The sequence below is a fragment of the Dendropsophus ebraccatus genome, chromosome 9 (assembly GCF_027789765.1).
Source record: "Dendropsophus ebraccatus isolate aDenEbr1 chromosome 9, aDenEbr1.pat, whole genome shotgun sequence".
In the NCBI taxonomy this organism is placed as follows: Eukaryota; Metazoa; Chordata; class Amphibia; order Anura; family Hylidae; genus Dendropsophus; species Dendropsophus ebraccatus.
Window position 1 is genome coordinate 54,037,802 of NC_091462.1, and position 20,442 is coordinate 54,058,243.

The 20,442-nt window shown below is 41.9% G+C and overlaps 1 protein-coding gene across 1 annotated transcript in view; it reads right to left on the reverse strand.

Annotated features, from left to right (window-relative positions):
• LOC138801002 (aldehyde oxidase 1-like) overlaps window positions 1–20,442 on the reverse strand; it is a 72,644-nt gene that overhangs the window by 6,336 nt on the left and 45,866 nt on the right. The window contains exons 21-31 of the mRNA XM_069983351.1: window positions 19,099–19,223; window positions 18,497–18,630; window positions 16,562–16,649; window positions 15,100–15,186; window positions 12,031–12,222; window positions 10,018–10,245; window positions 9,061–9,156; window positions 7,116–7,244; window positions 6,898–6,972; window positions 1,059–1,111; window positions 55–169 (exon numbers count right to left, since the gene is read on the reverse strand). Of these exons, the coding sequence (XP_069839452.1) occupies window positions 55–169; window positions 1,059–1,111; window positions 6,898–6,972; window positions 7,116–7,244; window positions 9,061–9,156; window positions 10,018–10,245; window positions 12,031–12,222; window positions 15,100–15,186; window positions 16,562–16,649; window positions 18,497–18,630; window positions 19,099–19,223 (1,322 nt within the window). The remainder of the gene's footprint in view (window positions 1–54; window positions 170–1,058; window positions 1,112–6,897; window positions 6,973–7,115; window positions 7,245–9,060; window positions 9,157–10,017; window positions 10,246–12,030; window positions 12,223–15,099; window positions 15,187–16,561; window positions 16,650–18,496; window positions 18,631–19,098; window positions 19,224–20,442) is intronic.

A 20,442-nucleotide genomic window follows, 5' to 3' on the forward strand; every position in this document is an offset into this window, starting at 1 on the left:
GCGTGTAAATGACCTCTAACACATTTATCATTGAAAAATGTACCATTCTCTTACTTTAAAATCTCCCGTTAGACAATCAACTTCCACCTCTGAACAGGCAGCCCCATAAACACAGTATTCGAATGGACGGCCTTCTCCTTTCTCCCAGTCCATGTAGGTTTCATAACCTCTGGGTATTACAAGAAAAATATGTCACACAATCCAACAGCTTGTTCTGACAAAAATGTGTGTAATAGGATTACTTTATTTATTTCTATGGAAAGAAGTACAGGACTGATCGTTTCATTGCTGATTCAAGAGCTGCCCTGAAAACAGAATCTATTACCTTAAATATCACTATTTTAAAGGAAACTTGTCAAAAGTTTCATGCTGCCAGAACCGATATGACACCCTGTGCTCTATTTTATTCTGAGACACCAAGATCGGGGTCTAAAGTAAAGAATGTAAGTTCTACACCAGTGCTTCCCTTTTTACAGGGTCTTACTAAAAAGTCTTTGCCTATACATTCATTGGTAGAGACCTGTCAATCAAGCAAGCCCAGGGGGGCAGAGCTGGGAAATGAAAGAAAGGATTTCAGGAATTTATATTTATAAAAAGGTACAACTAAATAAGGTATTACTAGCTAAGGGTATGTGCACACTACGGAATCCACGCGGATCACCCACGGCGGATTCCGCAGCTCGCTTACGGCCGCACGTATTTTCGCCTGTGCCATAAACTCCACTCTATGGTCGGGCGGAACCTGTTCATTTTTTCCGAGTCTATGGCACGGGCGAAAATGCGTATGGCCTCAAGCTGCGGAATCCGCCATGGGTGATCCGTGCGGATTCTGTAGTGTGCGCATAGCCTATGCTATGTATACATACCGTAGTGGCTGGCTCGCTGCATAATGCATAATAGTGAATAAATAAAAGGTGTGTGTAAACTCCACATAGAAAAGACTAACACTTTACAGCAGGTTGTCTTTTTTTTCCTTCGTGTTTTAGCGCCCAAAAAAATCAGGACATGTTAAATTAGATCTAACTTCAAAGAGACACAGTCAGGAAAGTGTGTCCTACCTAAAAAATCCAGTGGCTGAAAGGCTTATTCTTTGATAAAAAGCTTCTTTTACCTGTTAAAAAGTACAGCAAAAATTACACATAAATACAGTACTACAAATGTGACTTTATGATACAAATACATAGTTTGTTATACAAAAAGAGATACAATCTAACTTAAAATTGACCATAGAACATCTATAAGGTGCATTATTTTATAGTAAAACCAGGTGCACAAGCCCACAAAAAACAACAGTAATTGTTGATGAAACCATAATGTTGGCGAAGACTAAAGGCACATAGTGAATGGAGGTTGTCGGGTGTAGGTTACTACTATTCATTTGGACATCTTATAGACAACGTGTTCTGAGATCGGCAAGATCTATTTTTCAAGACAAAGAGGTACTACTATCTAATACCAGTGGTGTTTAAAAAATCTGTATGGTGGTAGTTATGGTATTATACTGCTGTCTTGTGCTTGTGCTGTCATTGTCATTTGTTGCTTAGAGATGATCGCAACTTACAAGCAAGCATGTTTGAGTCCGATTATTCAGCATTTGAATACCAGTAGCTGAAGAAGTTGGATCCAGCCCTTTAGAGTCTGGGAAAGCATGGATACAGCCATATGCTGTATGCTTAAGTAGAGCTCCTCTCTATTGCTTATCTTATACCAGGACCCAGTTACTGCATTACAGTTTAAGACATGTTCAGACGTGGTAAGAAACTGACTGTTCCGTGACTTGACTGGGTTATGGAACGGCCGGTGTCAGAAAAGATCTCCCCGGCCGGTACTGCATTACCGGCCAGATGATCTCTTCTGCCTCTGAATTCTGATGCAGGCGCATCCATGCGCGCCCCCATTAGAATTCCCCACTGCTCATAATGGAGCATGCGGCCAGAGCCGTTTGCTCCATTGTAAGCACTGACATAGTTTTCTGCGGCCACTATTCACTGAATATCGGCCGCAGAAAACTGATGTGTCAGTTTCTCGTGGCGCCGTTAAGGATCCTGGCCAGAGTGTATACATACCTCCCAACTTTTTAAAAGGCTAAAGAGGGACAACTGCGGACAGGATTACAAATGTGTTTCAGTAACTGTCCGCATTTGCAGGGATTTTCACTGTTAAATAGGTGACACAGACGCACAAAGGCTCAATCTTTTTTTTTTTTTCTGGCACAGATCATGTCCCCAAAACACATCTGTAACACCTACAGATGTATGTATGGGGCGATAGAAATCAATGAGTCTGCATGTGTGAAAGGGGCCATAATGTCTCTTGATTCATCTAAATATAACAATTTTTAGGATACAACTTTGACCAGATGATAGAATAATGTGAATGTTTGGGTCTATTATAAAGTAAGAAATCAGGCACTTTCTAGAGCAACATAGAACGTTTCTTGATGCCAATCTCATTTCTAGGTAAAAAAAAGGGACATGTAAGGGGTAAAGAGGGACGTTGGTCAAAATTAGGGACTGTCCCTTCAAAAGAGGGACACTGGGGAGGTATGGTGTATACCATGTGTATACACTCCGGCCGGGATTCCATTGAAGGCAACACTACGTAAGCTACGTAGTAATCACAGCCGTTGTTGCAAATCGGCAACAATGGCCGTGATTATTACATAGCTTACGTAGTGTGAACATAGTCTAATACCTCACTGGCTGCCTTTGCGGACATTTACCAGATTTTCACAATTATTTGTCCTGCCAAATCCACAACACGTGTAATAATCTAATCTAAAGGTATGTTATGAAGGGAATGCTCCAAATGAGAAAACATAGTTCCTGAAAACCACTGACCGAAGTCCAGAGGAGACCTTTATGAAGACTGGCCCTGCTGGATTCACTAAGAGGCACATGCCTGAGCAGGTGTAGATTTCTGCCATGATTTACCCCTGCAAACAGGCCTAAGGGCCCTTTTACACGGAAAGATTATCTGACAGATTATCTGCCAAAGATTTGAAGCCAAAGCCAGGAATGGACTATAAACAGAGATCAGGTAATAAAGGAAAGCCTGAGATTTCTCCTCTTTTCAAATCCACTCCTGGTTTTGGCTTCAAATCTTTGGCAGATAATCTGTCAGATAATCTTTCCGTGTAAAAGGGCCCTAAATCATGGTAAGTCAGGTGCGGGAGGAGGCCTCCTCCCCAACTTGCTTCGCTCCCCCTGCCCACCCAACGGGCGATCTGGGGATACTGCTGGTATATACCAGGATGAAGGGATGAAGCTGCGCCTTCTCCCTGGTGTACATCAGGGGTGCAACAATAGTAAATGTCCCCCAAGTTTATGAGAAAGAACAGCACAGGAGCAGGGAAGTGAAGGTAAGTATGGTGTTTTTTATTATTTTACCACATGGGGAAAATAATTTTAGAGAACTAGGTGCTAAGTTGAAGGGGAGGACCTCCAAGGTGGTATTCTCTGGAATACTGCCTGTGCCATGCGCATCGCAGGAAAGACAGCGGGAGCTTAGGGAGTTAAATGCATGGCTCAAGTCATGGTGTAGAGGAGAAGGGTTTGGGTTTTTAGAGCACTGGGCTGACTTTTCATTGGGGTACAATCTGTTTTCCGCAGATAATTTGCACCTTAATGGAAGGGGGTCCGCTGTGCTGGGGGAGAGAATCCTAGAAGGGGTGGAGGGGTTTTTAAACTAGGGATGTGGAGGGAGGACAATGTAGTATGTAATGTAGTGGCAGATAGGTTAGAGAGGGGACAGAACAATGAGGAGGGAGGAGAAGGGTCCTGTGGGGGGAGGATAAAAACAGTGCATAGGGAGATCCATATGTTGCGGATGAACAGTGAGGATGATTGTAGCCACAGCACAGTAATAAATCCCATTTCTTATAATGAAGCGGTTAAACTCGATGGTAATATAAAGTGTATGGTTACTAATGCCAGAAGTCTAGCCAGCAAGATGGGGGAGCTGGAGGCCTTGGTTCTGGTGGAGTCCATTGATGTGGTTGGTGTGACTGAGACATGGCTGGACTCCTCACATGACTGGGCTGTCAATATTCAGGGATTTACGTTGTTCAGAAGGGACCGGGTGGGCAGAAGGGGAGGAGGAGTATGTCTGTATGTCAGAAATGATATTAAAGTGAGTGTAAAAGATGCAATAGTGGGAGATGACTGTGATGATGTGGAAGCATTATGGGTAGAACTACAGAAGGAGGTAAAGAGTGAAAAAATTATTCTTGGTGTAATCTATAGACCCCCCAACATTACTGAGGAGGTAGATGGCCAGTTGAATAGACAAATAGAGCGGGCTGCCCGGGAGGGGACAGTAGTGATAATGGGGGACCTCAACTACCCAGATATAGATTGGGGTCACGGTTCAGCTAAAACCACAAAGGGGAGGGAATTTCTTAACCTCCTGCAGGATAATTTTCTGGGCCAGTTTGTGGAGGAGCCAACTAGAAGTGATGCCTTGTTGGATCTGGTTATTTCTAACAATGCTGAGCTGGTTGGGGATGTCACTGTCCATGAACACCTGGGTAATAGTGACCACAATATAGTGACTTTTAGCTTAAAATGTAGAAAAGAAAAACATGTTGGGAGGGCAAAAACTCTTAATTTTAAAAGGGCCAATTTTCCTGGGTTAAGGGCTGAACTTCAGGGCATAGACTGGGAGCGGCTGCTGTCACATACGGATACAGCTAATAAATGGGAAATCTTCAAATCCACATTAAATAACTGTACTGCCAAATATATTCCTATGGGTAACAAATATAAACGGTTAAAATCCAATCCCACATGGCTTACAACCGAGGTTAGAAGGGCTATAAATGAGAAAAAAGGGGCATTCAAAAAATATAAATCAGAGGGGTCAGCTGTAGCATTTAAACATTACAAAGAAGTCAACAAAACCTGTAAAAATGTAATAAAAGCAGCAAAAATTCACAATGAAAGGCAGGTAGCCATAGATAGCAAAAGAAACCCCAAAAAATTCTTCAAATATATTAATGCAAAAAAACCAAGGTCAGAGCATGTAGGACCCCTAAATAATGGCGACGGGGAATTAATAACTGGGGATCAGGAGAAAGCTGAGTTACTTAATGGGTTCTTCAGTTCTGTATATACAAAAGAGGATGGAGCTGTGGTGGGTGGGGCCAGTACTGAGGTGGGTGGGGCCAGTGCTGCTAACACATGTAATGTACTGAACTGGTTTACTATAGATATGGTCCAAGATAAATTAAACAAACTCAATGTAACCAAAGCTCCAGGGCCTGATGGATTGCACCCCAGAGTTCTTAGGGAACTCAGTTCTGTAATTTCACTACCCTTGTATGAAATATTCCGTGATTCTTTGCTTACTGGTATTGTGCCGAGGGACTGGCGTAAGGCAAATGTAGTGCCGATCTTCAAAAAGGGCTCTCAACTTCCCCAAGTAACTATAGACCCGTAAGCTTAACGTCCATTGTGGGGAAACTATTTGAGGGGCTTATAAGGGACTACATCCAGGAATATGTAGTGGCTAATAGTATTATAAGTGATAACCAGCATGGTTTTACTAAGGACAGAAGCTGTCAAACCAACCTAATATGTTTCTATGAAGAGGTAAGTAGAAGCCTGGATGGCGGCGCGGCTGTGGATATAGTGTACCTGGATTTTGCAAAAGCGTTTGACACAGTTTCTCATGGACGTCTGATGGGTAAGTTAAAGTCTATCGGTTTGGAAAATTTAATGTGTAACTGGATTGAAAACTGGCTTAATAATCGTACCCAGAGAGTGGTGGTCAATGATTCCTACTCCGAATGGTCCCCGGTAATAAGTGGTGTACCCCAAGGGTCAGTACTGGGCCCTCTTCTGTTTAACTTGTTTATTAATGATATTGAGAATGGAATTAACAGCAATGTTTCTATCTTTGCAGATGACACCAAGCTTTGTAGTACAGTACAGTCTATGGAGGATGTGCAGATGTTACAGGATGACTTAGACACACTGAGTGTTTGGGCGTCCACTTGGCAAATGAGGTTCAATGTGGATAAATGTAAAGTTATGTACCTGGGTACTAATAACCCGCATGCATCATATGTCCTGGGGGGAGTTACTCTGGGAGAGTCACTGATGGAGAAGGATCTGGGTGTACTTGTAGATAATAGACTACAGAACAGCACACAATGTCAGTCAGCTGCTTCTAAGGCCAGCAGGATATTGTCATGCATTAAAACAGGCATGGACTCACGGGACAGGGATATAATATTACCGCTTTATAAAGCTTTGGTGCGGCCCCATCTGGAGTATGCTGTCCAGTTTTGGAACCCAATTCATAAAAAGGATGTTCTAGAGCTGGAGAGGGTACAAAGACGGGCAACTAAACTAATAAGGGGAATGGAGCATCTTAGTTATGAGGAGAGATTAAAAGAATTACATTTGTTTAGTCTGGAGAAGAGACGTTTAAGGGGAGATATGATTAACTTATTTAAATATATAAATGGCCCCTACAAGAGATATGGGGAAAAGATGTTCCAGGTAAAACCCCCTCAAAGGACAAGAGGGCACTGCCTCTGCCTGGAGAAAAAAAGGTTCAATCTCCGGAGGCGACAAGCCTTCTTTACCATGAGAACTGTGAATCTGTGGAACAGTCTACCACAGGATCTGGTCACAGCAAAAACAGTAGAGGGCTTCAAAACCGGCCTAGACAAGTTCTTAGACCAAAATAATATAGATGCATATGTATAGAACCTATCACCCCTTCCCCTTCCCTGTATCCATCCCCTCCTTGGTTGAACTTGATGGACATGTGTCTTTTTTCAACCGTATTAACTATGTAACTATGAGGCTATACTCAGCTTTCATATTTTTTCCTTATATTTCTATTAGTATGTCAGCAGTATACTAAAATGATAAGAATTCAACCTACCCAACTTTCCCAAGTGCCTTCAGGATTTTTGCTGACAATAGGTTCAAGACGTTTCCGAAGTTTTTCACAAGCATCCTGGGCAGAAATGCAATAAAATAATTCAGATCAATACTAGAACAATTTTTTTTGCAGAAGTAGTGAGATGTAATTATTGGCACAACTGTGGCACCTGTCGTATATAAATGTATACAACTAACATAACTGAAGATATAACTTACCTTCACTGCCATGCCATTTACATCTGTTCCAACTGTGGCAGCTGTGGCAATGGTATTGGGCACACAGCCAGTGCTTGTCTCACAAATGTGAATGTAGGATATAGGTATGCCCAACTCTCGGCTGGCAATCTATAGTTTAAAAAAAGAGAACATCTGAAACTCTTGTAAATGTCTTTTTATTTTTATAAGTACCAGAATAGACTTTATTTTTATTTATTCAAAGGGTTATGTCCAATATTCTTTAAAGGGAATCTGTCAGTTGTATACCATCAGGGCCTGGCTGGGAATAAAATTCAGAGGACAACTTGCTGTCTGATATATGTTAAACATGTTTAACCCCATGGTATCCCATTCAAACATAACTTTTCATAAGTTGCTGCCCATGGTGAGACTAATAATTCATTTTATACTTGTTATTATTTATTCAGTTTCCTTCCCCCAGTGTGCTATGGCTGCAGCAGGCTGTGTGTGTGTGTGTGCTATGGCTGCAGCAGGCTGTGTGTATGAGTGTGTGTACTATGGCTGAACCAGACTGTGTGTGTGTGAACTATAGCTGCAGTAGGCTGTGTGTGTGTGTGTGTGTGCTATGGCTGCAGCAGGCTGTGTGTGTGTGCTATGGCTGCAGCAGGCTGTGTGTGTGTGTGTGTGTGCTATGGCTGCAGCAGGCTATGTGTGTAAGCTATGGCTTCAGCAGGCTGTGTGTATGTTACAGCGAGAGAGGCAGAAATTAAAGGGGTATTCTGGGCAACAGTGAAAAATCGAGGGGGTGGTGCGATCATGATAAAGAAGTCCTATTTATCTACCCCCGTAGTGCAGCATCCTGGCTCATGGTCCCCCTCCGGTCTCCCCATTCTGTGATGTAATGGTCCCACTCAGAAATGCCCGCTCAGCCAATCAGTGAGTGAGGCGGGACACAGCTGCAGTCACTGACTGGCTGAGTGGGTAGTTCCTGTGGGGCCGCAATGATTCAGGAGTGTGGACGCTGAAAGAGAGCTGATATGTCTGTTTCCATGACCCCTCTATTACTATGTGTGACCCCTCTATATCACTATGTGTGATCCCTCTATATCACTTTATGTGACCCCTCTATATCACTATGTGTGACCCTCTCTATATCACTATGGCTGACCCCTCTATATCACTAGTATCTGGCATTGTTAGCAGTGTTTATTTGGGTGTGGGGAATATTTAGTTAGAAACATAGACGATTGTCAGCAGAAGAGACCATATGGTCCATCTAGTCTAGTTGTGAGTAGTTCAGGACATGGAGGCTGGAGACTGGCTGTATCCACTGCACACACAGGAGAATCTGCTTTATAAACAGTATTCCTTTATTCCCTCAAAAGTCGCCCCAGAATCATGTAGGACATTAGGAAGAAGCTGCTGAGCCAGATCTACTTTACACCAGTGTGATAAATAACTCCTCTGGTGTCTGACTGGCCGTTTATAAAGGAGATGGAGTCGGAGTTGGAGTTGTGGCTTACCGACTCTAGATTCCTGCTGTTATTATGTGGGTGTAATGCTGGACTCTCTACAGTGTTTTTTTTATTTAGCACTGGTGGTATGGTTCAGTCATTAATCAGGGGTAGCAAGATGTGGCGGCATTATTTTTCTCTTTTGTTGTGGTCATATTGGTGATAATATTTAGTCACTATGGGGTAGTGATATGTGGTCATTGTCAGTATTATTTGGTGTTCATATGATGTTAATCTCAGAATAGTGGCCTTTGTTCAGTAGCAGTATGATTGTAATATGTATGGTGATTTTCTGCATGTAAAACCAACTTACTTTTGACTTTCAGAAGGGGGGTGGGGTTCCATTTTAGTTTCTGCCTCAGGCAGCAGATCTGTTTAGGGATCTAATACTGCTACCTAGCACAAGAGGGACACTATAATATACTGTAATAGCACAGTCTAAAATGTAGACTAGCCATAATTTAAGTTACCTGAATAATTTTGGTATGAATGCCTTGTCCCATTTCCGTACCTCCATGTGACACTAGCACTGAGCCATCACAATAAATGTGAACCAGAGCAGCGGCCTAAATAGATTAACATGAAAAGAACTTGTTACGGTTGTCATTGTTAACCATATACATTATCTACAGTAAACTAATTTTAGCATCTTAAATGGTCACTGCCATTTCAAAAAAGATAGAAAATGCTTCTTCCTCCACTTATCAGACTGCTTTCCTGCCCCTCATGTTTGTGTGCGATGTATGGCAGACATCATCGCTCAGATCAACTAGCTCAGAAACACACAGCACATCTTATCATAAAAAGCTTGTTTAAAAGTTAGTGACCATTTGAAGGAGAAGTCCGGCAGGGAAGTAAAAAATCTTTACAGGCAGGGGATGGGGGGGGGGGGGGGAGATAAAAAAAAAGTCATAGTCACCCACACAGAGCTGCGTCCCACTCCTTCACCCCGCCAGCTGTCTTCTGAGCCCCCTGCTACGCCACGACCCGGCTGATGGATGCCCCACTCAGCCAGTTAGTGATTTTGGCCGGACACCACTACAGTCACTGATTGGCTAAATCCCACCGGTCTGTGACGTGTAACCTGGGTCGTGGCGTACCTGGAATCGGGGAAAAAGATGACAGCCGGTGGTGGCTTGGGGAGCAGTAAGCCCCCCCCCCCCAGGAGTACTCCTTTCATAGGGTTACTCAGGATTTGATAAAAAAACATTGGTGCTTACTATTAAAATCAGTGCGACACAAGTTTGTGTTTAGTATTACATCTCAGTTTCATTCACTTCAATGGTACTGAGCTGGAATATTACACACAAACATGTGGACAAGAGTGGTGCTGTTTCTGGAGGAAAACAGCAGTCTTTCTAATCCTGGAAAAGTCCCTCTATTGGTTTATTGATTAAAAAAATAGTAACTGAATTGATGATATTTACTTGATTCTGAAAAGCCACACTAAAAGTGACAGGATATTTTAGGGGGATAAGTGCTATGCCCTTTTTCCTCCAGTGGTTGTGCTTATTAAACTGTTGCACAGCTTCCACCCTGGCATGATATGAAGAGCTTTCCATGCAGTCCTTCCAGCATCTCCACAGATTAGTTGTATCAAACTCCTGCTTGTAAGGAGTCATAATGGTGTCTCTGTACATGTTGATCTCTCGGACCTAAGGCGTAAAGTGACACATACATATAAATATGGCAAACATTTCCTAATGACATCTAGAAAAGGCTAGACGTTAAGTTAAAGGGAACAAGTCACTATGAAAATGCTACCTAAGGTATCGGCATCATGTTATAGAGCAGGAGGAGCTGAGCAGATTGATATATATATTTATGGGAAAAGATAAATAAAAAAAAATAATAACTTGTAATTTATTGATTGAAATCGCTGATGTTTACAGGCTAAGGAGTCAAGTCCATTGAGTGACACCGCCAACTGAACTTCTTAACACAGAATAAGGCCCCGTTCCCACTGAGCAAAGGTAGCGGAATTCCGCGACGGAATTGTCCGCCGCAGAATGCCGTTAGCCTCCCGCTCATAATGGTAGTCTATGGGAGGCGCGCGCTCCTGCTCTGTACGCGCTCAGTGGGAACGGGGCCTAAGAAGGAATTTCTATCAGCATGTTACAAGCTATACTGAATATTTTCCCTCAAAGATATATGTATCAATTTGCTCAGCTCTGCCTGCCCTATAACATGATGGTTATAGATTAGATAGTGACTGTTCAAAACAAAAGGACAGCAGGGGGGACCAGAAGACTTCTGAATGACAGTGTTGGGGGATCAAGGCAGTTGAGTATGCGGTTTTATTTTGTTTTTACTGCACCAGAAGGCAAATAACAGAAGTAAATAAAAATTGTATGGCTCCATAGGAGACAAAAAGAAAACTGTGTATAAAATCAGAGGCTAGTATAGAAGCAGCATACAGATCTGCAGATCTGCAGTATGGTTGCATACATGAGGCCTGAGTCTTCAGAGTGTTTTCTCTGTATACACAGCAGGCTAATTGTCAGACGATACCGGATTTTTTTCATGAGAATATTTGCCGCACTAAACAGTGAAGCACAATGAATAACGTTATTGATTTCCCTTTCTAATGGTACCTTTCAAGTAGACCACACTATCTCCGGGGACATACAGAAAGAATGATTATTGATTTCTCCTTTCAATATTCAACCAGCAAGTGTACCTTTCATTTAAGAAAACATTTTCTCTTCAGATGATAAAAATAGAAATTAGAGGGACACGGAGTATACTTATAAGGATAACACATCTTGTAGCAGAAAGATCCATAGGAGCGGGTCGTATATAAAGTATTTGGCAGATTCACTACTGTAAGAAAGTTATAGACATTTGATAGTTGTTTGGCTGACAGCTACCTACCCCCACTCCCATTATGCTATTGATTTGGTAAAATGTGCATGTATTTTTAATGGTGCAGGGAGATAAGTGGCTGTCAGACATCTCTAATGTTGCATATCACTTTGTGAGCACATTAATACCCAGGTTTTTAAAACCTTGATTCCCCTTCCCCTTTGGCAATCAATACTTGTACACCGCACAAGTATTGAACTCTAAAGAAATGACTTTGTAATTGCCAGTATTGGCCAATTGGCCAATAAGATCACCTATACACTATTTATAGATTGTAAGCCCTCGCGGGCAGGGTCCTCTTCCCCATGTACTAGTCTGCCATCTGCCTTCATGTAATGTGTTTTGATCTTGTAATGTTCTTGTTTGTTACCCCTGTCGTCTGTATAGCACTCTGGAATTAAGGGCGCTTTATAAATAAATAATAATATTAATTATTATAACCCCCCTTATTAGTATTCATTTCATGTAATTGGAGGATTGGAAATCATATGTTTTACTATTTTCACAAACTTTTGTTCAGTCCGTAAAATGAAAAAAAAAGGGACATGAGTCATATATCTAAAAGTGTTCTGTACCTTATGAGGAGGCAAGTTGCACTTAGTGGCTACTTCATCCATCCACACTTCTGTGATCAGCGAACTCTGAGGAAACCCAAAACCTCGAAATGATATGTTAGAGGGAAGATTTGTTTTGCAAACTCTCCCCTGGCATCTCAGATTAGGAATGTGGTAAGAAGCATCTGTTTCCAGCACTGCAACCTCCATAATCTATAACACGGAATAGGTTATATTATTAGAAAGACATGAGTATAAAACATAGATTATATTGTTCAAAATATTAGTTATAAAGGACAAAGTTATAAAATGTAGGACAGGGAATGGAGCTCCTGAAAATATCCTCAGGTTTATCTATTATTGTCAGCTAAAAAAAAAAAGGGCCTAATTGCAGAGTATGGCCTCTCAGCCTGGCGGGAACAGTCTGCCTTTCCTTATTTCTGGCAAAGGCATACGGTGGCCTTTCTTTTAACATTACCAGAATTAGTGTGGGGTTGGGCTTCATCTCAGTAACATTGATTTATAATAGTCATCTAGATTGTTGTGTAGTCAGATGATATAATGCCTGAAGGTAGCTTCACACGTACTGGATCCGCAGCGAGTTTTTCATTCCGCTGCCAGTATGTGACTCGGCCCCTTTAACCCCCTGCTGCCCGCAGCCCTGGCGCACAGCATACATTACCTGCTCCCAGCTCCCGTTGGTCCCCATCAGCCAATCAGTGCACGCCAGCACTGATTGGCTAATGGGTAGCGAGGGGAGCCGGGAGTCTCACACACAGCCGTGGCTCTGAGCAGGTAATGCATGCTCCGGGCTGGGGGCTGCGGGCGGCGGGATGCGGGGGCGGTTAAAGGGGCCGTGTCACATATCCGCTGTGGAATGATTTCGGTATCCGGTACACGTGAAGCTACCCTGAAAAGGATTTATTATGTCATTCAGGACCGGTCCAGATAGTGCCATGAGGACCAGAGCCCATTTTTGAAATCTGACCAGTCTCACTTTAAAGCTCTGTGATGCTATAACTTATCCATGCAATTCTGTTTACTCGTGACATATTGTACTTTAGGTTAGTGGTAAAATTTCTGAGAAAATGCCCAAATTTCATGAAAAAAATGACACAATTAGTATTTTTATTTTGAACTTTCTGTGGTCAGCGTGTGGGTTTATTCATGTGATAATTTTATTGCCATCGTCGATAAGCATGTGGCAATGCTAAATATGTGTACTTTTTTCCTTTTTTCTACATTTATTGTTGCATTGGGGGCTATGGGGATTATATGTGTTTTGTACTTTAAGGCTATGTTTACACTACGTATATTTCAGTCAGTATTGTGGTCCTCATATTGCAACCAAAACCAAGAGTGGATTAAAAACACAGAAAGGATCTGTTCACACAATGTTGAAATTGAGTGGATGGCCGCCATATATCAGTAAATTACTGCCATTATTTCAATATAACAGCCGTTGTTTTAAAATAACAGCAAATATTTGCCATTAAATGGCGGCCATCCACTCAGTTTCAACGTTGTGTGAACAGAACCTTTCTGTGTTTTTAATCCACTCCTTGTTTTGGTTGCAATATGAGGACCACAATACTGACTGAAATATACATAGTGTGAACCCAGCCTAAAGGAGAAGTCTAGCGAACATTTTTATTAAAGTATTGTATTGTCCCCCCAAATTTATACAAATTACCAAAATACACTTATTACGGGAAATGCTTATAAAGTGCCCTGCACTTACTACTGCATCAAGGCTTCACTTCCTGGATAAATGGTGATGTCACAACCCGACTCTCAGAGCTGTGCTGGGTGTGGCTGCTGGAGAGGATGATGGCAGGGGGACACTGAGGGACACAGGGCACTGGAGGGACACTGAGCATCCCTCTGCCATCATCCTCTCCAGCAGCCACAGCCTGCACAGCTCTAGGAGTTGGGTCGTGACATCACCATTTTATCCAGGAAGTGAAGCCATGATGCAGTAGTAAGTGCAGGGAAAAAAGCTCTTTATGTGTATTTCCCATAATAAGTGTATATTGGTGATTTGTGTAACTTTTGAGAGGCAATACAATACGTTGTGTGGCTTTTATTACTGTATTATAGTGTCCCATAATGGGGACTATACTTTCTGAATGCCTAATGACAGGGACATTACATTGCAATGCTGATCTGCATTGCATTGTAATATGCCTGTCATAGGTATAGCTGATCAGACTCAGCCTTAAAGTGACTCTGTATCCACCAACCCACCCCACCAACCAACCACTAGTTACCAGTTGTGTCTTTTAAAATGTGCCTGATGCCTTGCTTAGAACAAAAAATTATCTTTTAATCTGTAGCAGGCAAGTCAAACTGGTGTGGCCTAGAGTGTCTGTGCCCCAGGTCTGCAACGCATCTAATTTCTTCCTCCCCACCCTCCTTATCACTAGGAAATACCCCAGCAGGATTTCTATTCATTACTTGACTAAACTTGTGTTGCTACGGCTTGGGTGCAGTTAAGACAAGTGATGAATAGGAGAAATCCTGCCTGGGGGCGTTCCTAATAAACAGGGCTGTGTGATGGTGAACAGAGAGAGAATTCTCCCTCTGTTCCACACTATAGGTGCTGCGATCGCAGGGATCACAGCATCTATAGCGTTAGCTGTCAGCATCCGAGCGTAGATTCGGTTCTGACAGTCAAGGCAGGTCCCTGGCTATCACTACAGCCAGGACCCGCCGTGAGATGGCAGGGGCGCAGCTCCTGCGCCTGTCTCATCCCAGGACGTAACTGTACGTCCCTGAACAGGAAAGCACCGCTACCCTGAAGGGGCTGGTTGTGGCAACATTTATATTTATATCTTAGTAATATACCTTTGCAGATGCCTTAATGTACTATGTAAATGAGTTTCTCCCTGACTATAAGGTTACCTATGTACACATGAACTTTTCCAACCATCTTTGCTTCTGCATAGGTGTAATGAGTAAAGCAGTTGAAATTGAGAGAATTTTTTAATGACAGTTACTCTTTAAGAAATCAGATACATTGCTTCTTTTCCACGACACCCAGACTTAACAATGACATGAGAACAATAGAAAGATTCTTATAAGACTTACAAACACAGATTCCGTCCCAGCATATCCGCCATTGCTGTATAAATTGATATCCGCTGCTACTACTCTACCATCCTTCATATAACCCACCTAACAATACACAAAGCATGTACTCCAGTTAATTATATGTATATTTATTTTTCCAATACAAGAAATGGATTACTACTGGACTCTAATGTTCACATGATCATTATTTGCGGCTGCACTTATCAAAAGACGGACGCCTTTTAGTGCTAAAAGGACAGCCATCCAAAAAGACGGCTGCAAAAAGAAGTTGTGTAATCATACTATGAAAAAAATGTACCAACGGTAGTATATATTACTGTTTCTTATGGATTTAAATAAAGATACAGATTTTTGGCAGAAGAAGTGATAAGAGTTCTGCATATTTTTAATGTGTGACCTTATACTGAATGTAACATTTTAAGGCTATGTTCACACAACATATGTTTTGCATAAATCATGGCCGTTGTCGCAATTTGCAACAACAGCCGTGATTTATACGTTGTATTTGAATGAATGGAATCCTGGCCGGAGTGTATAAACATAGTATACGCTGGGATTCCATGTGGCCGCACGGAAAACTGACATGTCAGTTTTCTGCAGCCACTATTAATTGAATAGCGGCCGCACAGACATGTCAGTTCACACAATGGACAGTGTGGCTTCGGCCGCACACTCCATTGTGTTCAGTGATGAATTGGGATGTGGGCGCACACCGATGTGCCCGCATCCCGATTGAACAGATATGAAGATCATCTGGCCAGTAATGGATTACCAGCAGGGATGATCTGTGACGTTCTGTGACCCAGAAAGGTCACAGACGGGCCGGTCTCATATGCCATGTGAACATGGCCTAAAGCCGGATGCATTTTAAGGCTATGTTCGCACTACGTATATTTCCGGCCGTAGTGCGAACCGCGAATATATGCCCGTAGTTTTGAGGTTGATGTGTACGCTTGAAAGTATACGATAGCCGGCCGCACAGTGCACACTACGTATGAGCCTATGGCCGGATCGTATACGGCGCCGTGAAAAATGAACAATACCATTGTTTGCGGCCGGAACTGTTCCAACTCACGCCCGTGGATTTCAATGCGGAATACTTTTTTCAGCCAAATCGAACTTGATTTCTATATTAAAAAGGTTCTGTGTGGTTTACTGGGCTGGGCGAAGATTTCCAAGTAAATGACCTGCTTTAGACCGCTTCGAAACAAGCTAGGAAGCATAACTATACTACGGGCGTATGTTCGCGGTTCGCCCGTATGTTTGCAATTTGCCCGCATGTCTATTTTTCACACGGCCGTAGTTACAGCCGCACATGTCCGGCCACGTTCGAACTACGGCCGGACATATACGTAGTGTGAACATAGCCTAAAGAGAACTTAACTCATATATATGCATTGTTACTAATTATTTAAAGCAATGTTTTTATACATTGAATTAGAATTTCTTTAAAACTTACTTTGTATACTCCAAGATAAGGGTGTCTGCCACCCTTTATTAGCATGTCTTCATCTCGCTCTAAAACACAGCGAATAGGATGTTTTGTTCTACATAACAACAAGAAAACGTCAGATTTACAAATGCAGTGCAATATACTGTATATGTAAATTTACCTGATGTGTATGGAAGTTCACATGATCCAGAATTTTCCTACCCGGATCTATTTACCATAGAACAATAGCTGCGCTGACACTGCACTCTCCTTACAGGACACTACTGATTCCCCCCCGAGGGTTCCCTTTCACATGCCAGCTTTTGCTATGTTATTTCAACCCAGCAGCTACATGTTACATTACATTGATCAGAATTCCAACTTTTTGCCTCTCCCTCTGAAATGAATATATCAGTTATTAGGAGGAAAAAAATGCAGGTAAGACAATATATAAAAGTGCTGCATGTGTGGTCCTATTTTTTGCTCTATATTCCAAAACACTTACTGAATCAATGTTGTCTATAAGTGCCCCAGAATTTTGTTAAAGGGGTAGCATCTCCGCAGATAACCCCCTTAGTCTGTCATTGCCAAAGTAAATAGCAGATTGCTGTCAATCCGTTATTTGAGCTTTATTTGTGAGCAGGTTTGCTTTGCATTTGGGCCTTTTTTTTTACCCTTTTTTAAATATCTTTTCAGCTATTTTTGCCATATTTTCAGCTGTTTTTGGACAACAGCAAAAGCTATAGTCCAAAAACGAAATTTTTTTGAGATGTCTATGTCCCAAAATATTTCCCAAATTACATGGCAAATATGGCTGTATTTTTCTACATAATTGGCCTGCAAAAAGGACCTGGAACTTAAAGGCTTTTTCTGAGCTAAAAAAGACCTCTATATTGGTGGTGGTGGTGGGGCACTTATACTTGCTTCCTGGGTTCACGCTGCCACCTCCGTGCAGTCTCCGCTCAGCCAATCAGTGGCTAAGGCAGGACACCACAGTAAGTACTATCCACCCGGTATGGTGAAGCATAATGTTTATATAAAGCTTATATAACCTAGAACACTCCTTACTCAGTCTGAGCAGCAGGATATAGAAAACCCGATTCCAGCAATGCCAGACAACACACAAAGTAGACTAAAGTAAGTTAAATAGATACAGAGGAACTCCATCCAATCCATACGCACGATTCACCTGCAAGTGGTTTCTTCTAGGGTTTGATCGTGTCAGGTCTAGTGCGGGTGAACAGAGGTGGGGGCATGAACCCAGGAGGTTCACTCCCAACAGGCACCAATATAAAGAGCTTTTTTAGTTAGACAACCCCCTTTTAATTTTAATGAATTTTAATTAATGGTTGCAGACATAAAATTAATATGTAAATGCAAAAGAAATCCAATAGGGAAAAATCTGCCATTTTGGGGCCAGTTTACATCCCCAATAGACAGGCCAGAAACTGTGTGTCCAAAGCCCACATGTGCAAAAAGACATTGCTGTTGACTGCTCATTTCCCAACAGTGGAATGGGGGTAGTAGAATGTATCCATTCAGTGACTGTCCTAATAGCATAATCCCTTATGCTATGTTCAAACACAGTATTTTTGTCCTCATATTGCAACCAAAACCAGGAGTGGATTGAAAACACAAAAAAGCTATGTTTACACACTGTTGAAATTTTGTGGATGGCCACCATTTAATGGCAAATAATTGGTCTTATTTTAAAACCGGCCGATGTTATGAAATGCCATTATTTGTCATAAAATGACAGCCATCCGCTAAATTTCAACAGTGTGTTAACATAGCCGCTCTGTGTTTTCAATCCACTCCTGGTTTTGGTTGCAATATGAGGACCAAAATACTGAGCAAAAATACAGTGTGTGAACCCAGCCTTTATAATGTATGAAGTGATTGAGTACATTTTGTATTAGCACAATGTAGTTCCATCTCTGAAGAATTAAAAATGATACTTACTTTTGAGCTGCCACAGCGGTAATAGCTGCCATATAGGCGGTTTTTACAATTTTGCCACCAAATGCTCCCCCAATTCTCTTCACATGACAATTGATGCGGTTAAAAGGTATCCCAAGGGTTTTTGCTACAAGGCTCTTTAAAAAAAAAAAAAAGGGCAGTTATTAAAGGGGTATACCAATTTAGGACACTTATGGCACATCCACAGAAATATTCCCCTAAATGCTGCTCCCACCTCTGGGACCAGCACACATCTTCAGATTGAGGGCTTCCGACCCTCTATGGCAGACAAAGCCATTAAGTCACACAATTTGCGTGACTCCCATTGACTTTAAGATGTTTATCACTAGTCACAACACAAATGTGATATACATAAGTTATACCTCAGATTGCTTAGTAGGGGTATGTTGACACTGAGCAAATACGGCGGAACCTGCTGCGCTTGGTGTCCCGCTGTCAGTGAATGGGAGAGCGCGGGCTCCTCCACAGCCTCCGCTCTCCGCTCATAGTGACATGTCACTTCTTTGAGTGGAGAGCGGCGGCTGTGAAGGAGATATGCACTCAGTGTGAACATACCCTTATGAGAGTCATCTCTGTTGACTCACCTGCATGTATGTTGGATCCTGTATCGCTGCATAGATATCTACTTCCTGTCCTTCTTTGCTGGGGATAACACGGATGCTTTGGGTCTCCATATAAAAATGTTCCTGTCCTCCAATGTGGAGCTCTCCTATTTGATAAAGAATAAAAAATGGATAACATAGATACAGTTGGGAAACTTTGTTCACAGTCTAAATTTTTGTCACCTTAAAGTGAATGCGTCACTTAGATTTTTTGAGAGGCAGATACCGAAACATGTATTTTTTAAAACAGTTTTTGATCTGCACATAGGTTATTCTTCAGAATATGGGTGGCTTAGCTCTGAATATCACCTATTGTATGTAGATGTCTGATCTATATACGGGTGTCATGTTTCACTATAATAAGGAGGAAACTGCTGAGAAGTATTCTGTACAGAACCAAAAAAAAAACCCACATCCTTAAAGTGTCACTGTCACCTTGCCATCATAAAGAACTGTGGACATGTCAGAGATATGCAAAACAATGGCTAGCAATCCATCACCTCTGTTCACACTATGCAGCTGGCATGCCGCTTCTAGATGAAAAAAAAATATTGTTTAAATCTTTACAAAAGGTTTTTATCTTGTATACGCTGGAAGGAGGGTGTGCAGTAAGTCCTGGCACTCGCAGGTTGCTGTTGCACTTTCTTGTTTTTGTCTGTGTTTTAGCCACAGATGGCGTGCAGACTACATAGTGTTAAGTGCTAGAGTACTGACCATTTTTTGCATTTTGTGTTATATGTGGTAGTTGTGGCTACCTCCTGTTGGCTTGTACTCCACCCAGTTGGATGCAGTTTGTAGGCTTAATGTGAGCCCAACAGAGGCCATTGCTAGAGTAGGACCATCTTTTTGAGGTCACCTTGGTGTGGTTAGATGGCACACTCTGTTTGATTAAAGAGTTTGCCAAGAACCTCATTTTTAAAAAATCTTTAGAACAGGTTTGTATTGTGTGTATGCTGGAGGGAGTATGTGCGGTAAGTCCTGGCACTTGCAGGTTGCTGTTGCACTTTTTTGTTTATGGCAGAGAGACCTGTTAGGATCCATTTACACAGAGATTATCTGAAAGATTATCTGCCAAAGATTTGAAGCCAAAGCAAGGAATGGATTTGAAAAGAGGAAAAATCACAGGCTTTCCTTTATGATCTGATATCTGTTTATAGTCTGTTTCTGGCTTTGACTTCAAATTTTTGGCAAATAATCTGTCAGATAATCTTTCTGTGTAAATGGACTCTTAAAAATTTTAATCAGTCCATGTCTGGGTGTTCAGACCTGTACCGATTGTGAGAGCAAGCGGGAGAGCAAATTGACTCAAAATGAACTTCTAATATA